This window comes from Strix uralensis, chromosome 6 (genome assembly GCF_047716275.1).
Source record: "Strix uralensis isolate ZFMK-TIS-50842 chromosome 6, bStrUra1, whole genome shotgun sequence".
Taxonomy (NCBI): Eukaryota; Metazoa; Chordata; class Aves; order Strigiformes; family Strigidae; genus Strix; species Strix uralensis.
In genome coordinates this window covers 13790129-13802901 of record NC_133977.1, presented here as the reverse complement: position 1 = coordinate 13802901, position 12773 = coordinate 13790129, and the positions used below count along the sequence as shown (strand labels likewise).

Below are 12773 nucleotides of genomic sequence, written 5' to 3'. Positions count from 1 at the left end.
TATGCAGTTGTGATTACCAACATATGTCTCTCAGTAAATACGTTGGAAAATAATTACTTTAAATGGTGTTGGGATTTCTATTTAAATCCAAGCATGGGCTTCATTGCTTCATGTTGACAAGTGATTTAAGAAAGTTACAAGTTTTTGTGATTGATTATGTCTATTAGTTTATTGTCCAGATAGCACATAGAATCCGAAGTCTGTGTAGGTAAGGTCCCAACCTAGGGAAGCAGTTCCTCTGTTCTTTGAACTTGGAAATGTTTCCAGATTTGTTCAGAGAAGACAATACAGGAAAAGCCCACAGATTTAAATGTATAGCTGATCAGAGACTTACTGGACCTCTGTACTCAAATAAGCATGGAAACGCTCACAAAGGATGATACATTGTATTGCAAAATTTCATCTGCTGGCTGGAATGACAGAGGCTGCCTTGGTATCTTCTGAAATTGGACCCAGAGAAATAAGCTGTGAATGCAACAAATTATGCATACAAAACTACTAAAAGACTTCAAAAAAAGATTTGTTGAAATTCAGAAGGTTGAAGCTCCTTGGGGGGGGAACCAATTTTCTTTTTGTGCTTACATGTTGTGGTACATACTTCAATTATAACATCAGATACTTTTGCACAGGCGGTGCCACATTTGGTGGCCAGGATTTCTTTGGAAATGAATTGAGGGGTTTTGGTACAGCAGGAGCTCTGCGTAGAAAGCCTGTTTGATTTGTTGCAGCAGTTAGAAGTATGATGAAAGACATACTGTGTCATGAAGTATGAGAATACCTCATCCCCGATCACCACAGAACTCTTGTTCAATGCTGGTCATGTCAAGAATTACAAGAATAATTCCTAGATAAACGCTATCTCTTCATTGCTGCTTTTTTGGGAATTCAATTTAATGTAGTGAATAGTGGTTGTGGGAGTGTAGAGCTTTCACAGTTGTCGCTGAAGTAGGTGGGAGCTGTGCTATGAAGTACAGTATAATAAAAAATAACATCCTAAGTGTCTCATCTTGGGCACCCATCACAAGAGCTTCAGATCAAAATCTCTTTAATAGAAGTGAAGGAACTAAAGATGTACACTGCGTAACAAGGACAATACAGAGATTTTTGCATAGCTTTCTAAGTGGGCTACTCATTTGCTGCATAGAAATAGTAATATACCACCACATACTTAAATATATTAGTAAATAGGCTATAATGAAGATGTTAAATTAAGGTTACAGTTGCTACAGCAATCTTTTTTTCTATGATTAACCTTTTTCCCATTAGTTTACCTTTAGTGTCACTTGTAGTATATATCAAGTAGTAATGTGCAATGTATGTAAATATGAATTTCAAAGGCTTAGCTTCTTTAATTTTTATTTAGGTATGGCTTCATTACTTTTGAAACCCAAGAAGATGCACAGAAGATTTTACAAGAGGTAAGTGGTAGTTCCCATTACGATCATCTCTTAAATGAGATACTTCACTTCTTATTAGACACTAAGTAGCCCTGGTTGTCTGGTCCTCTTCTGTTTGCCAGCTTGCATTTGAAGATCTGTCAAGTTTTTGGTCTGTGTAGTTAAGAACATGGTTTAGAGAGCTCTAAGATAAGATTTATACTGAGATCTTCTGGAACTTGAGAGGGGCGTTGCCAGGTCATAGTACAGTTCTTGACTTTGACCTACAGTCTTTACTTTCTTAGTCTACATGTGGCCTGTAGTACATGCAGAGCTATACAGACGTTACCCTGCACAACTGCTTTCATTTGCTTTACGAGAAAATCCATTGCTGTCAAGATTTACTGGGGAGTTGGGAAAGATAACTGCTGTTTTATCCTGACATGTTTGATTGTAAGAGCTGATGTAATTCTTTTCAGGAATAATTAGATTCACTTGAAGTCTTAAACAGTGAAGCTCATTTTATGTCATGTAATTTTTGCTTCTCCTCTTAGCTACATTATTGTCTTGATGCTCCTTGTAGAACCTCCCTTGAGACATGGTTAGCTCTTCAGCTTTATGTTAGCTTTTCAGTTTGTTTTGGTTGGTCTTTTTTTTTTTTTTTTTTTGATTGTGTGCTCCATGTTCTGGTTGGAATGTATTGGAGAGATCTGTTGGTCAGGATCTATTCATACACATTGAAGGTGTCTGGGTGCGGAGAAAAAAAAAACCAAACCAGAAAATAGTCTGCAAGGCTTGCAAATTGCCTTCTCCCAAGTATGAAGCTAGTTAAAATGTTGAAATACCGAACCTTTGTTGGAATTTCACGTATTAAAATTCAAAGTAAGAGCTGGGACATTTTCAAAGAAATTCTCAGAGTGTTTTCAAAAAATACAGTTATGTAGAGCTAAAAGAGTATACAGACAGGAACTCCTTAAGTCAGCTACTCTTCTTTCCATGTTTTTTTTGTTTTATTTCTGTGAACTAGAAGAATACCAATGATACTGAGTACCATGGTGAAAATAACTTAGGATTTTTGCCTCTGTTGTAACCGAAAGGCTCTCCATGTGAAGTCTTACTGGTGTCTCATTCAATGACTAATACTTTTCTGTCTACTATAAGTGCTTTCATTTAGATGTTCTACAATTCTATCACCTTTTTCATCTTTGCATGATACTGCTATCTCATATTCATCTTAAGATCAATTAGCATCTAGGTATTTCTCAGATGTCTTAAGCTGAGAGTTTCTAGGCTTTAATAATTTATGTATGAAATGAATTATTTTTTTCATTTTGTACTCCAGAATTTCTTCTCATTTATATGATACTGATTTGCACTGATTTTTTTTTTTTTTTTTGCATCCTACTTTTCTATCATGAGTAATGTTTTCAGATTTCTCTGTTGCAGTCTTTGATAGTATTAAATTGTGTTAGTATCAAGAATAGACCTTGAGGATCCTCTTTCTGGTCATACACTATTACTACTAATGCTACCTCTTCCCATCTTTCTGAAGTAATTTTTTATTCATCACAGTTTTTCGTATTAGTCTTCATCGTGTAATTTTTCATGCAGTGCTGTATTGAATGCTTTGAAGAAGTCCGTACAGATTAGATGTTTCTCTTAACCGTGAAAGCTGTGTATGAAAAAGTCTAAATTCTGATGGATCACATCAGTGAAATACACTGCATTGGGAAGAACCAGTTCCTATTGTCTGTGTCAGAATGCAGTTTGACTGAAATGCACATCTGTTTTCTAGGAGTTGCTCTGTGTTTAACAGGCTAGCTAGGTATGTTTGCCATAATTAAGACTTGTTTATGAAGTCCCAGATTCAACAAAATAGTTTAGCCTCTTCCTAACTTTAAATCTGATAGTTGGCTTTTATGTACGGGTGTTCAAGTATTTTGCTAAATTTGGCTCAAATGAAGAAAATGTATTCATTACCTAACTGTTTGAATTTGACTTAGAACTATTTCTATGTTCCTCTTTAAGAAGTAATTATCACCTTACTGGAGAAGTTAGAGCTCTGAAAACTTTGTGGTGTCATGTGGTAGTGTTTAGTGCACATTCTCCCTTGCATAACTCTTCAGGGAAGCAGACCTTCAGAACCCTTCTAGGTTTTGCAAAGCAATATTAAAGAGATGCTGACAACTAAAAAAAAGTGCTTGATTTACCCTATTCCTTTTCATTATATTAACTAGTGAGTTCAGTGTCAATTTAACAACAGAGGCAAGGTTTTAATTTACCTTGTACTTGATGCTTACTCGCTGTTGTAAGCAAAACAGTTGGAAGAGAATGTAGCTTTACTTGTCTGTACCTAGCACTTTTTTCTTAAATTCTTCTGCAGTAGTTTAGCCTTACTAGGATATCTGTTTTAGTGTGCTTTTACATCTTGTTAGCCTGGATGTAAGGAAGTTTTAAGGCAATTCTGAGTGAATATGGGATTTTTTTTTACATTCAGTTCTTATAATCTGGCCACTTTCATCTTTTGTGAAATAATGTCATGATCATAGAAAAAAAAATTGATCGTTATACTTGAACTTGTCAGTTTGTGCACACATGTGCTTTTATTAAAGCAGTAAATACATGAGAGGTAAAACTAAAAAAATCTGCTGGCAATTATAGGTATCAGTTGTTGGTCAAGAGGCTCCATGAGGAGTAAGTAATACTTGAAATTACTAATGATTAATTTTGTGTATGTGAAGTCTATGGTTAGGATAGAAAAGAAAATAGTATAGCTTTTGGGTTTGGTTTTTTTTTGAGATGGCACTGTAAATAACAGTTGGGGGAGGGTGAAAGCTGCTAAGTGCCTTGTCTACTTCTGACTTTTGTTTCTTGGATGCCTCGATATGTGTAGAAAATAACATCTTCTTTCTTTAATTCTAGGCTAAAAAACTTAATTATAAGGATAAGAAATTGAATATTGGTCCAGCAATAAGAAAACAACAAACACGGAGTCCTTGTATGTATTTTTACTTGCATTTGTATATTATGTAAGAGTCATTATGAATGTAAATTTTTAATTAAGATGTGCCTGGTCTTGCACTGCATTAGTGCTGTGCATGGAATGTGCTCAGAATGGTTCACAGCGGAAGCAAGTGCATGCCAGTGGAAACGTCCAAATAAACAGATTGATCTTTTGGTTCTTTTCTCTCTTTCAATATGTTACTTATTTTCTTTCTTAGAAAAGGTCATCTATCTAGGAACGAACTGAATGGAAATTTCTTTCAGCTGCCAGGCAGAACCTCAAATCTAAACACTTAGACTGTCCTCACAGATTCTACAGGATAAAGCAGGCTGTGCTGGTTGGTAGGGTTGTTACCGATTTACTTTATTTATACTGGCAAAATCTGTCAGGACTCTTGCATCTTGCTTTCTTCAGTAGAAACCATAAGGAATGGGTGGTTGCAGTCACCATTCAGTTCTTAAGAATTCTTTGCTGTAAGATAATGGAACGGATGTTCTATGTTCCTTGTGTGGCAAAGAACCATTTAGATTGAACACTTACATAAAAGGAGTATTGATAGGTTTTGTCACATGACTTTGTCTTGAGACAGTATGCTGTTAAGATGTTCTTTTGGGGGGGACAGGAGAGATGGCCTCTCCATCTGCCAGGGGCTGTTTTGTTTCTATAATACACTACTGAAAATGGAGGATATGAATCACCAACTTCTAAAACAAGATCCATCAGTTTTTTGCGTTGCAGAGCATGCTGTTTTGTTATTCCTCAGTAAGGGCTATGTGTCAGACTGTCTTGCAGGTGATGAAGAGGAACCTGGTGAATGCAGGGAAGCCCCAGTTTATACATTCCTGTTTAAGTGCAGCAGGGAAGGAAGTGTACTTCTGTAACTTCCCTTCAGTATTTGTCCTATGGTACCTTTTGGAAGATAAAAAACTAAAACTTTCTCATCTTCAGTCTGAGGACAATTCAGAGGAATTGTAGTTTCATTCTAAAGCTTTCTTTAGTTGTTACCGTCATGTTATCAATTAGAAGTAGTCCATATGTACACTAACACTGTTGGTGTAGACATACTTTCTGCAGGCAGGAAGTTTCTCTCTCTTCCTCCCCTCATGCATAGGTATGCCCTCCTCCCTTGTAAGTGTACAGGATAATGTTTGCCTGGGGAAATGGAATACTTTGTTCCAGCTGTACAGTCTCTGTGCTCTAGAAATTATTCAGCATAATCTTTGCTCAGTCATCATCAAGGGGTTATATGCCTCTTTTTTTTTTTTTTTTTTTTCCTCTGTGCTTTATTTCCCTTTCGATCTTTGACTTGGACTTTCTTAGCTGTGTTCCCTTACTTGCGGTGCTTCCTTCCTCTGACTCTTGTGCTGAATGTGTGTATTGGTAGAAGAGGGGCATATTTCTGACTCTGTGTTTTAATTCTGGGACCTGGCAGAACAGAAGGAAAAAAAAAATCCCTCAAACATTTTTTTTGAAGAAGGCTGCTGTGTCCTTTTGAGATCTCCATGTTTGTGTCCATGTTTGACTCTGCCACTTCTTCCTCAGGCCTAGGATAGATCTGTGATACAAGATCATATTGGCATCTAGGGACATATCCTAGGATACGATTTTAGTGTGTCTGCCCTCGTGCTCAGCCTATCTAACTTTAGTCACTAGGATACTTTGTCGTGCTGCAGCTCATCTTGAGGTTCATGAAGCCATAAAACCTAGACTCTCAGTATCATTGGAGGGCTGTGGTTCTATTCTATTTAGCTGAATTGAAAAGATAGCCCATTTATTGTTGTCTCCTCCAGCCCACCTGTAATGTAGGACCTGTCTTCCCTACTATTAAGCAAAACAATTTTTAGCTCCTCTCTCATCATAGAACCTTTTGTGCTAAGAACTTTGAACATACTGGGGCGAACATCCAGATTGCTTTTCCCCAACTCCAAGTATTGTGAAAGTGGGCCTTCTAAGAGCTGAAAAGTAGAAACTGAACATGAACAGCTGGAAGAAGAATGATGAATTGTTGTGGTTTGGAAGAATTTCAGCTAGCTATACCTTCCCCCAAGTTGTTTTATTTTCCTGTCACAGTGAGTTTGCTGGGTTTGATGGAGAATATTTCCTTTTCCTTTGCAAGAGACTTATTCAACAATAGCAGAAAGTTCTGTGCAAGGTCCTTGATGATTAGCAAAGTGGACAGGATTGTTGTCTGTGGAATCCTGTTGGTGTCCTCACTTGAGATATCAGTAAGTGCTATCCTACATTGCTTAGTGGAGCTAAAGTAGCCTTTAACTTTTCTAAGGTTTGTTTAACACTGTGCCAACGACCATCTTAGCCTGACCTGTCTATGGCTAATATTTCAGCTTTATTGTATCCAAATGTCTTTCAGGCTTCTCTAGCAGTTAGTCAAACTCTTACTATTGATAACAACTCTTGAATCATTGTGGGACCCTTCTTGATCCTCCACTTAGCATTCTAGTAATCTCTTTGGTGTTGTGTCTCCCTGTAAAATGGCCCTTTCTCATGGCACTCACCTTTGCAAGGGAGGTGAAAAACTAAAACTTTTCAGTAATCTTTATATTGTGTTCTTCCTGAGTTTTTTCAATGCTATGTTACTACTTAATGTGATTTCAAGATTTCTATTTCAGTTATAGAATAAATTTTTCTTTTTTTTTCTCCTGAGGAAGTCTCTTTATATTTGGAACTGAAACTTGTCTTCATGTTTGACATGAAGTTCTAGAAAAATAGGAAGTTCTGTCCCATCCCCCCCAAAGAAAATGCAGACAAAAATAGAGTCTAGGTGATCTCAAAGGCAGTGTTTGAAAAAGATAAACAACCTCTGCATATGGGATAGATCTCTTTATTTGAATTTGAATTTGCTGTCAGTACCTGTTGGAGGGCTGTTTAGATGGAACTCTGCTTTGGGATCGGACTGTGGTGACTTACAGCCTCCGCCATAGCAGTAATATAGCTGAGAAATGCCCCTGTTGCTGACATCTAGATACCAGTTTTTACTTTTGCCAGTCTGTGTGTCAGAGAAACACAGTCTTTGTCTGTCAAGAAACCAGGCTGCACCCTGTAATGAAATCATTCTGTTGGTTTTAGTGGTTGGATCCTGTTTCAGCTAAATACGAATACGTGGAGGTTACCATTTAATCTCCTACAATGTGAAGTCACCTTTGGACATTTGAAGATTAAAAATATACATATTTTCTGGTAACTGGAGTTATCTGTGTTTAGTAATTTATATGCATGTCATCTTCTGCACCCCTTCCCATCTACCTCTGGAGACATCCTGTGACCATCTGCTTTCACGATTTTGTGTTTGAGAGGGAATTAAATGGCACTAGGCACACTGCCTCATGTTCTTTCCTTTGAGTGTGTTGCTTTTCTGAAGATCAGAAGTGATTTTTTTTATGACCTACACATCTAAAAGAATAAAATTTACTGCTAAGTAAACTTTAAAATATTAATTCCAGATTCTGCTGTAATACCAGAAGCTAGTACAATGTACTTTACTTCAAGCGGATATCCTTATATTTACCATAATGGAGTGGCTTATTTTCATACGTCTGAAGTTGCTTCTGTTCTGCAGCCATGGCCAGTAAGTGATTTATTTTTGTATATATGCTTTTCTGTGGACCAGGATGAGTGCGGTGTTTTCAAGTCCCTCCTGCTTCCAGTTTCTTTGGCTGTGCCTCATGTTTGATGTTTAAATGGCTTCCTTATACTAGTCTGTTTATTTTGTGGTTTTTTTTAAATATTACTTAAGTTTATTGTTCTTCTGCAGGGGATTTTTGCTTTGATGTGACCTATTGGACAGGGTAGTTCAGAATCAGTGTGAGCCATACCCCAGGAGAAGTTTTGTTTTACTAAGGAGTTGCTGGTGCTTATGACCCTTGATTTAACTCCATTTATTATTCCTCCATGAGTGAGGTGTTCTTGGCTCCAAACTATTATGCTGAGAATGGAAAGAGAACATAATACTAGATCAACAAAGCAAAAGTGAAATTGTCATTCACATACTCTTTTTCAAGAATGCTGCTTGTTTTAGAGGGAAGATAATTCAATAGATTAATTGTTTGGCTTTAGTAGGCTTGGGCAACTTGGACAGAATTTCTTGGGAAGTATGGGAAGGAGTTGTCAGTCACTTCATTTTTGTTTTTTTACAAGAGGGAAGGATTGCAAGACTGATAGGGTCTGCATGAGGCACAGAGGACCTCTACATAGGGGATATATCCTTACCAGTTTCTGTGACAGCAGCATTCACAGAGGCTGTACATACCATCTCTCTATTTGAGTGGAAAATACCTTTACATATTGGGGGAAAAACTCAGTAGAATTGCTAATAAATATAAACAAACTTTCCCAAAACAGAGATGAGGGCAATAATAGATTCTTTTATGTTTTTTATTTTGGCACTGTAGAATCTTTTTCTCGGTATTTAACCTCTGTTTTAATCGCTTCTCTTAACTTCTAAGATGTCTGGTCCTCTAGTAGAGGCATGATGTAGTGCCTCAAATCTTACCTGTTGGAAAAAAACAGTATTTTTTGTGTCCTAGTACTGAACTTTGGTTCTGGTGCCCTGGCTCATATCCACTGTGTTTCAAACAGGTAGCACTCAGTCTTTCCAGTTACAAATAGCATTGCCTCTTTTGGCTTCAGTTGTTTACGTATTTTTAGTTTTCATCGTTAGGAAGCTATATAAAGAAGTAAAGGAAAAAAACCCTGCATATTTGAAGTTACAGAAAACATTAATCATATTAAAGGTATTAATACTTTTTGGGGTGTATTGTGCATGTGTTACAGTGCAGATTGGAGTTGTTTTCCATTTTGCATTCTGCATTTTCATGTAGTGTGGAATGAATTAAAGTAGTTTTGGGCTGTTCCTTCCTAAATATTTGTAGGAATGAGGGAATTTCATGACATGGGAGTTGTACACACTAGCTTTGAATAATCAGAACTAGAGGTTCACAGTGCTATGTTGTCCTCTACTGTGGCCATATATTTCTGCCCCCCCTTTCTTTCACTAGTGTTTCTCTGATCCTAAGCTGGACCCCCAGAAAACCCAGGCAGATTTGTAGCTGGTTTAGCTACCTAAACTGGTTAACTGTCAAATGGGATGAATGCTGTGGCTGGTGTGAGGTAGGGAATGGAAAAGGGAAGACTGGGTTGGGGCTGTGGAGAGGGTAGGAATACATCAGTGACAGTTTAGCTTGCCCTAACTGTTTACAAAAATGTACCTGTAGTCAGGGTAGTGGATGGCCTTAGCATCTCTCAATAGTGATGGCCTAGTGCCTTCTGGAAAGAACTAAGTAAATAAGCCAGGGACTCTTGTTTCATATCTAATATAGGCCCTTGGAAATGGTTTTGAAAAACCTAAGTGCAAGTTAAAACTTGGTAATGCCATTTTCAAAAGGGAGGGGAGGTGGTTCAGCATTATAGTGCTCCAGAACTGTTCTTAATAGGAATGACAGTTTATGAAATTGTTGCATTAAGACTTGTAACTCTTTTTCTTTTTAAGACTCGCTCTGTTTCCAGTTCACCTATGATGGTAGCTCAACCAGTTTATCAGTCTCCTACATACCATTATCAGGTATCTGTTTGAAAACGGGTTTCAGACCATCAGTGTTCCTTCCAGCCTGCAGTTTTATTTACAGCACTGTCTTGGGTCTGTTTATTCTTAGGAAATAAAAAGACTGTTCAAAAGAGTCATATAAAACAGATTTTAATTTCATTGAAGGCTTTCTTTTCACTAGGATACAATTTATTCTGCCTATGTAGCTACGTGGAAATGTAATAAATTAAAATTTTCTTTGGTGTTGCTAGACAACCAGCTTAGTACCATCCTTAACTTTTATCATCTAAGCCAAACTCCTGCTCAGAGCAGGGATGGTTAGATCAGATTTCTCGGGAACTTGTCCAGTTGAATTTTAAATAGTGATGGAGATGCTACAACCTTTGTAGACAGCCTCTTGCAATACTTGAACCTTCTTACAGTAAAAGACTTTTCTTTATAACCCGTTAAAATTTTCAGTATTCCAGCCTGTGTCCATTGACTCCTGTGCTCTGAACACATCTGAGAATCTGGCTCACTCCTATTTATGCCCTCCCATTAGGTAGTTGTAGCCAGCAATAATTATGCCCTCCCACTGTTATCCTCCTTAAGGCTGAACAAACCCAATTCTCTCAGCATCTTGATATATCTATTCTCCAGTCTCCTAACCGTCTTGGTGGCCCACATCTGAACTTACACAGTATGTCCATCTTCTTAATGTGTATTAGAAAGTTAACTGCATTTTGTATCTTCTGTTTTCCTAATTAGGCATGCTTCTTAGATGCTTCAGTATTGTAGAAACTTATGAAATGTCCAAGTCAGAGGCTGGGTGAAAGCAGACAAAACCGTGCCTGAATTGTTTGAGGGCTTAATGAAAATCATATTTCTTCTTTTTAATTAAGAACTGTTATAGATTTGAGATAGTTTTGATTCTAGTATGTTGGGAATTCTAGTATGTGTATGCATATGTTCTTAATCACATAAGTAATATCTTTGTTGTTTGTCTTTAGGCACCAACACAGTGTCTTCCAAGTCAGTGGCAGTGGTCTGTTCCACAGGTAAATAAAGTTCAGAGTTGCAGCATTTTACCATTAGTTTGCATCTAGTTTAAAGCTGCGGTGTGCTTATCTAACAGTGAAGTTTCCCGCTATTCACAACACTGTTGAAATAAATATTAATTGCTATATTTTAATAATGCATTTGCAACACTGACTGATACAGTAAAAGGCATAAAATAGCATTTATTGAAACATCAAATATAAATCTGACTTAAACAAAGCATCTTCCCCTCCCCTCTCTCTCTGACAAAAAGTTTGTATTAAATTATCTAATAAGTTCTCAGAAGTAGGTAGAAACTACTGTATTTTGCCTGATAGGAGAAATTAGTATTAACTAGCTTATTAACTAATTGTGATGTTTCATTCAAGTATTGCTGGCAGAAGCATGTAGATACACAGTTATGGTGAAATTAGATCCAGATCCTTGAAATAGGAGGAAGAACTTGAAATAGCTAACTTGGTAATTTTGGGGGAAGACTTAATCAGTTTTGCGATCTCTGTAGCAGAGGAGCTTAATACGGAAATCCTGACACTCAAGGAACTTGGAAAAGTTTGAAGCTGAAAGGAGGACCAAGTCCCTTAAGTTTGACCTGTTCCAGTCTATCTTCATTACTTTAATTGCAACCAACCTTGGCCAGTTATAGTCAGTTCGACTCTATTAACAGATGGCAGTCTGCTGATGTGAAATCTGGGTGCTGAATTACGGAAGTACTGTGGGGTTTATTTTAAAACAAAAATACTTGGTTTTTAATGCAACGTTTCTGCAAGAGAAAATTAAACTGTATTATGTTTCTGTGATCTTGAGAGTAAGTTTTCATAATTTTTATAAATTTTAGGATTTCTCTAACATGCTTTCCAAAATGTAAATAAAATTTGAAAAACACATAAAAGTGATTAAAGGGCATCTTTGTTTTATCCTACTACCTGACCTTTCTACCCACTTCCCCCTCACTTAGTTTCTTTAGGTTATCAAAGATGAATTTGTCACTTTAAAAGCTTTATCTATGTTTATACACAGCAAAGAAGACTGTAAAATAAACTTTGGTATTTATAGTGCATAAATCATATGATTTATGAAAATAATGTGTTTATTTCAGTCTCCTTCCTCTTCACCTCCATTCTTGTATCTGCAACCATCTGAAGTCATTTATCAGCCAACAGGGATTACCCAGGAAAGTATACCTCCACCTCTCCTAGTGGAAGCTGCAGTTCCTGAGGTATTTTTATAAAAAATTTTACTTACCACTGAAGCCTTTATCTGCAATTGAAAAACATAATCTTTTAGTTTAAGCACAAGCAGTTCAGTGCGCTTACGTCAACTGTTCCTTGTTCTTACACCCATGCTGCTGCTGTTAAATCATTTCAGTTGTCCTCAAGTTAGAGTACCTCTTCCAGTTTTCTAGGAGGATGCTTTCATTCTGAAATATATTAGAAGGTCACAAGTGTATGACAGACAGCAGTGTAAAGACTAGTCAATTTGTTTTGTTTGAAAATAACATTTAAATAAAATGGGAGTCAGACTCTTCAGAATGCTGGTTTAGTCTACCCAAGCCATAACAGTTTCCTGAAGTAATTCTTTTTCTATGTGAGTAGAAGCTCACTTCTAAATATTCTGAAGATCAGAATGAATTAAGAGTAGTTGAATGGCTAAGTAATTTTTTCTTAAATTACAATATTGTTTTTGCTTCTATATCAATAGCATTTCTAAAGTTTCTTAAGAAACATTAATGTACAACAAGGCCATTTCTTTATAATTGGATGCTAAAAGTCACAGTAAATAATTGCCTACAGAAAAACTT

At 36.8% G+C, this 12773-nt stretch overlaps 1 protein-coding gene across 1 annotated transcript in view; it reads left to right on the top strand.

Moving 5' to 3' along the window:
• Positions 1-12773, top strand: part of BOLL (boule homolog, RNA binding protein) — a 46692-nt gene that overhangs the window by 21467 nt on the left and 12452 nt on the right. Inside the window, exons 7-12 of the mRNA XM_074872253.1 lie at positions 1364-1418; positions 4299-4374; positions 7839-7963; positions 9884-9955; positions 10927-10974; positions 12072-12191. Coding sequence (XP_074728354.1) covers positions 1364-1418; positions 4299-4374; positions 7839-7963; positions 9884-9955; positions 10927-10974; positions 12072-12191 — 496 coding nt within the window. The remainder of the gene's footprint in view (positions 1-1363; positions 1419-4298; positions 4375-7838; positions 7964-9883; positions 9956-10926; positions 10975-12071; positions 12192-12773) is intronic.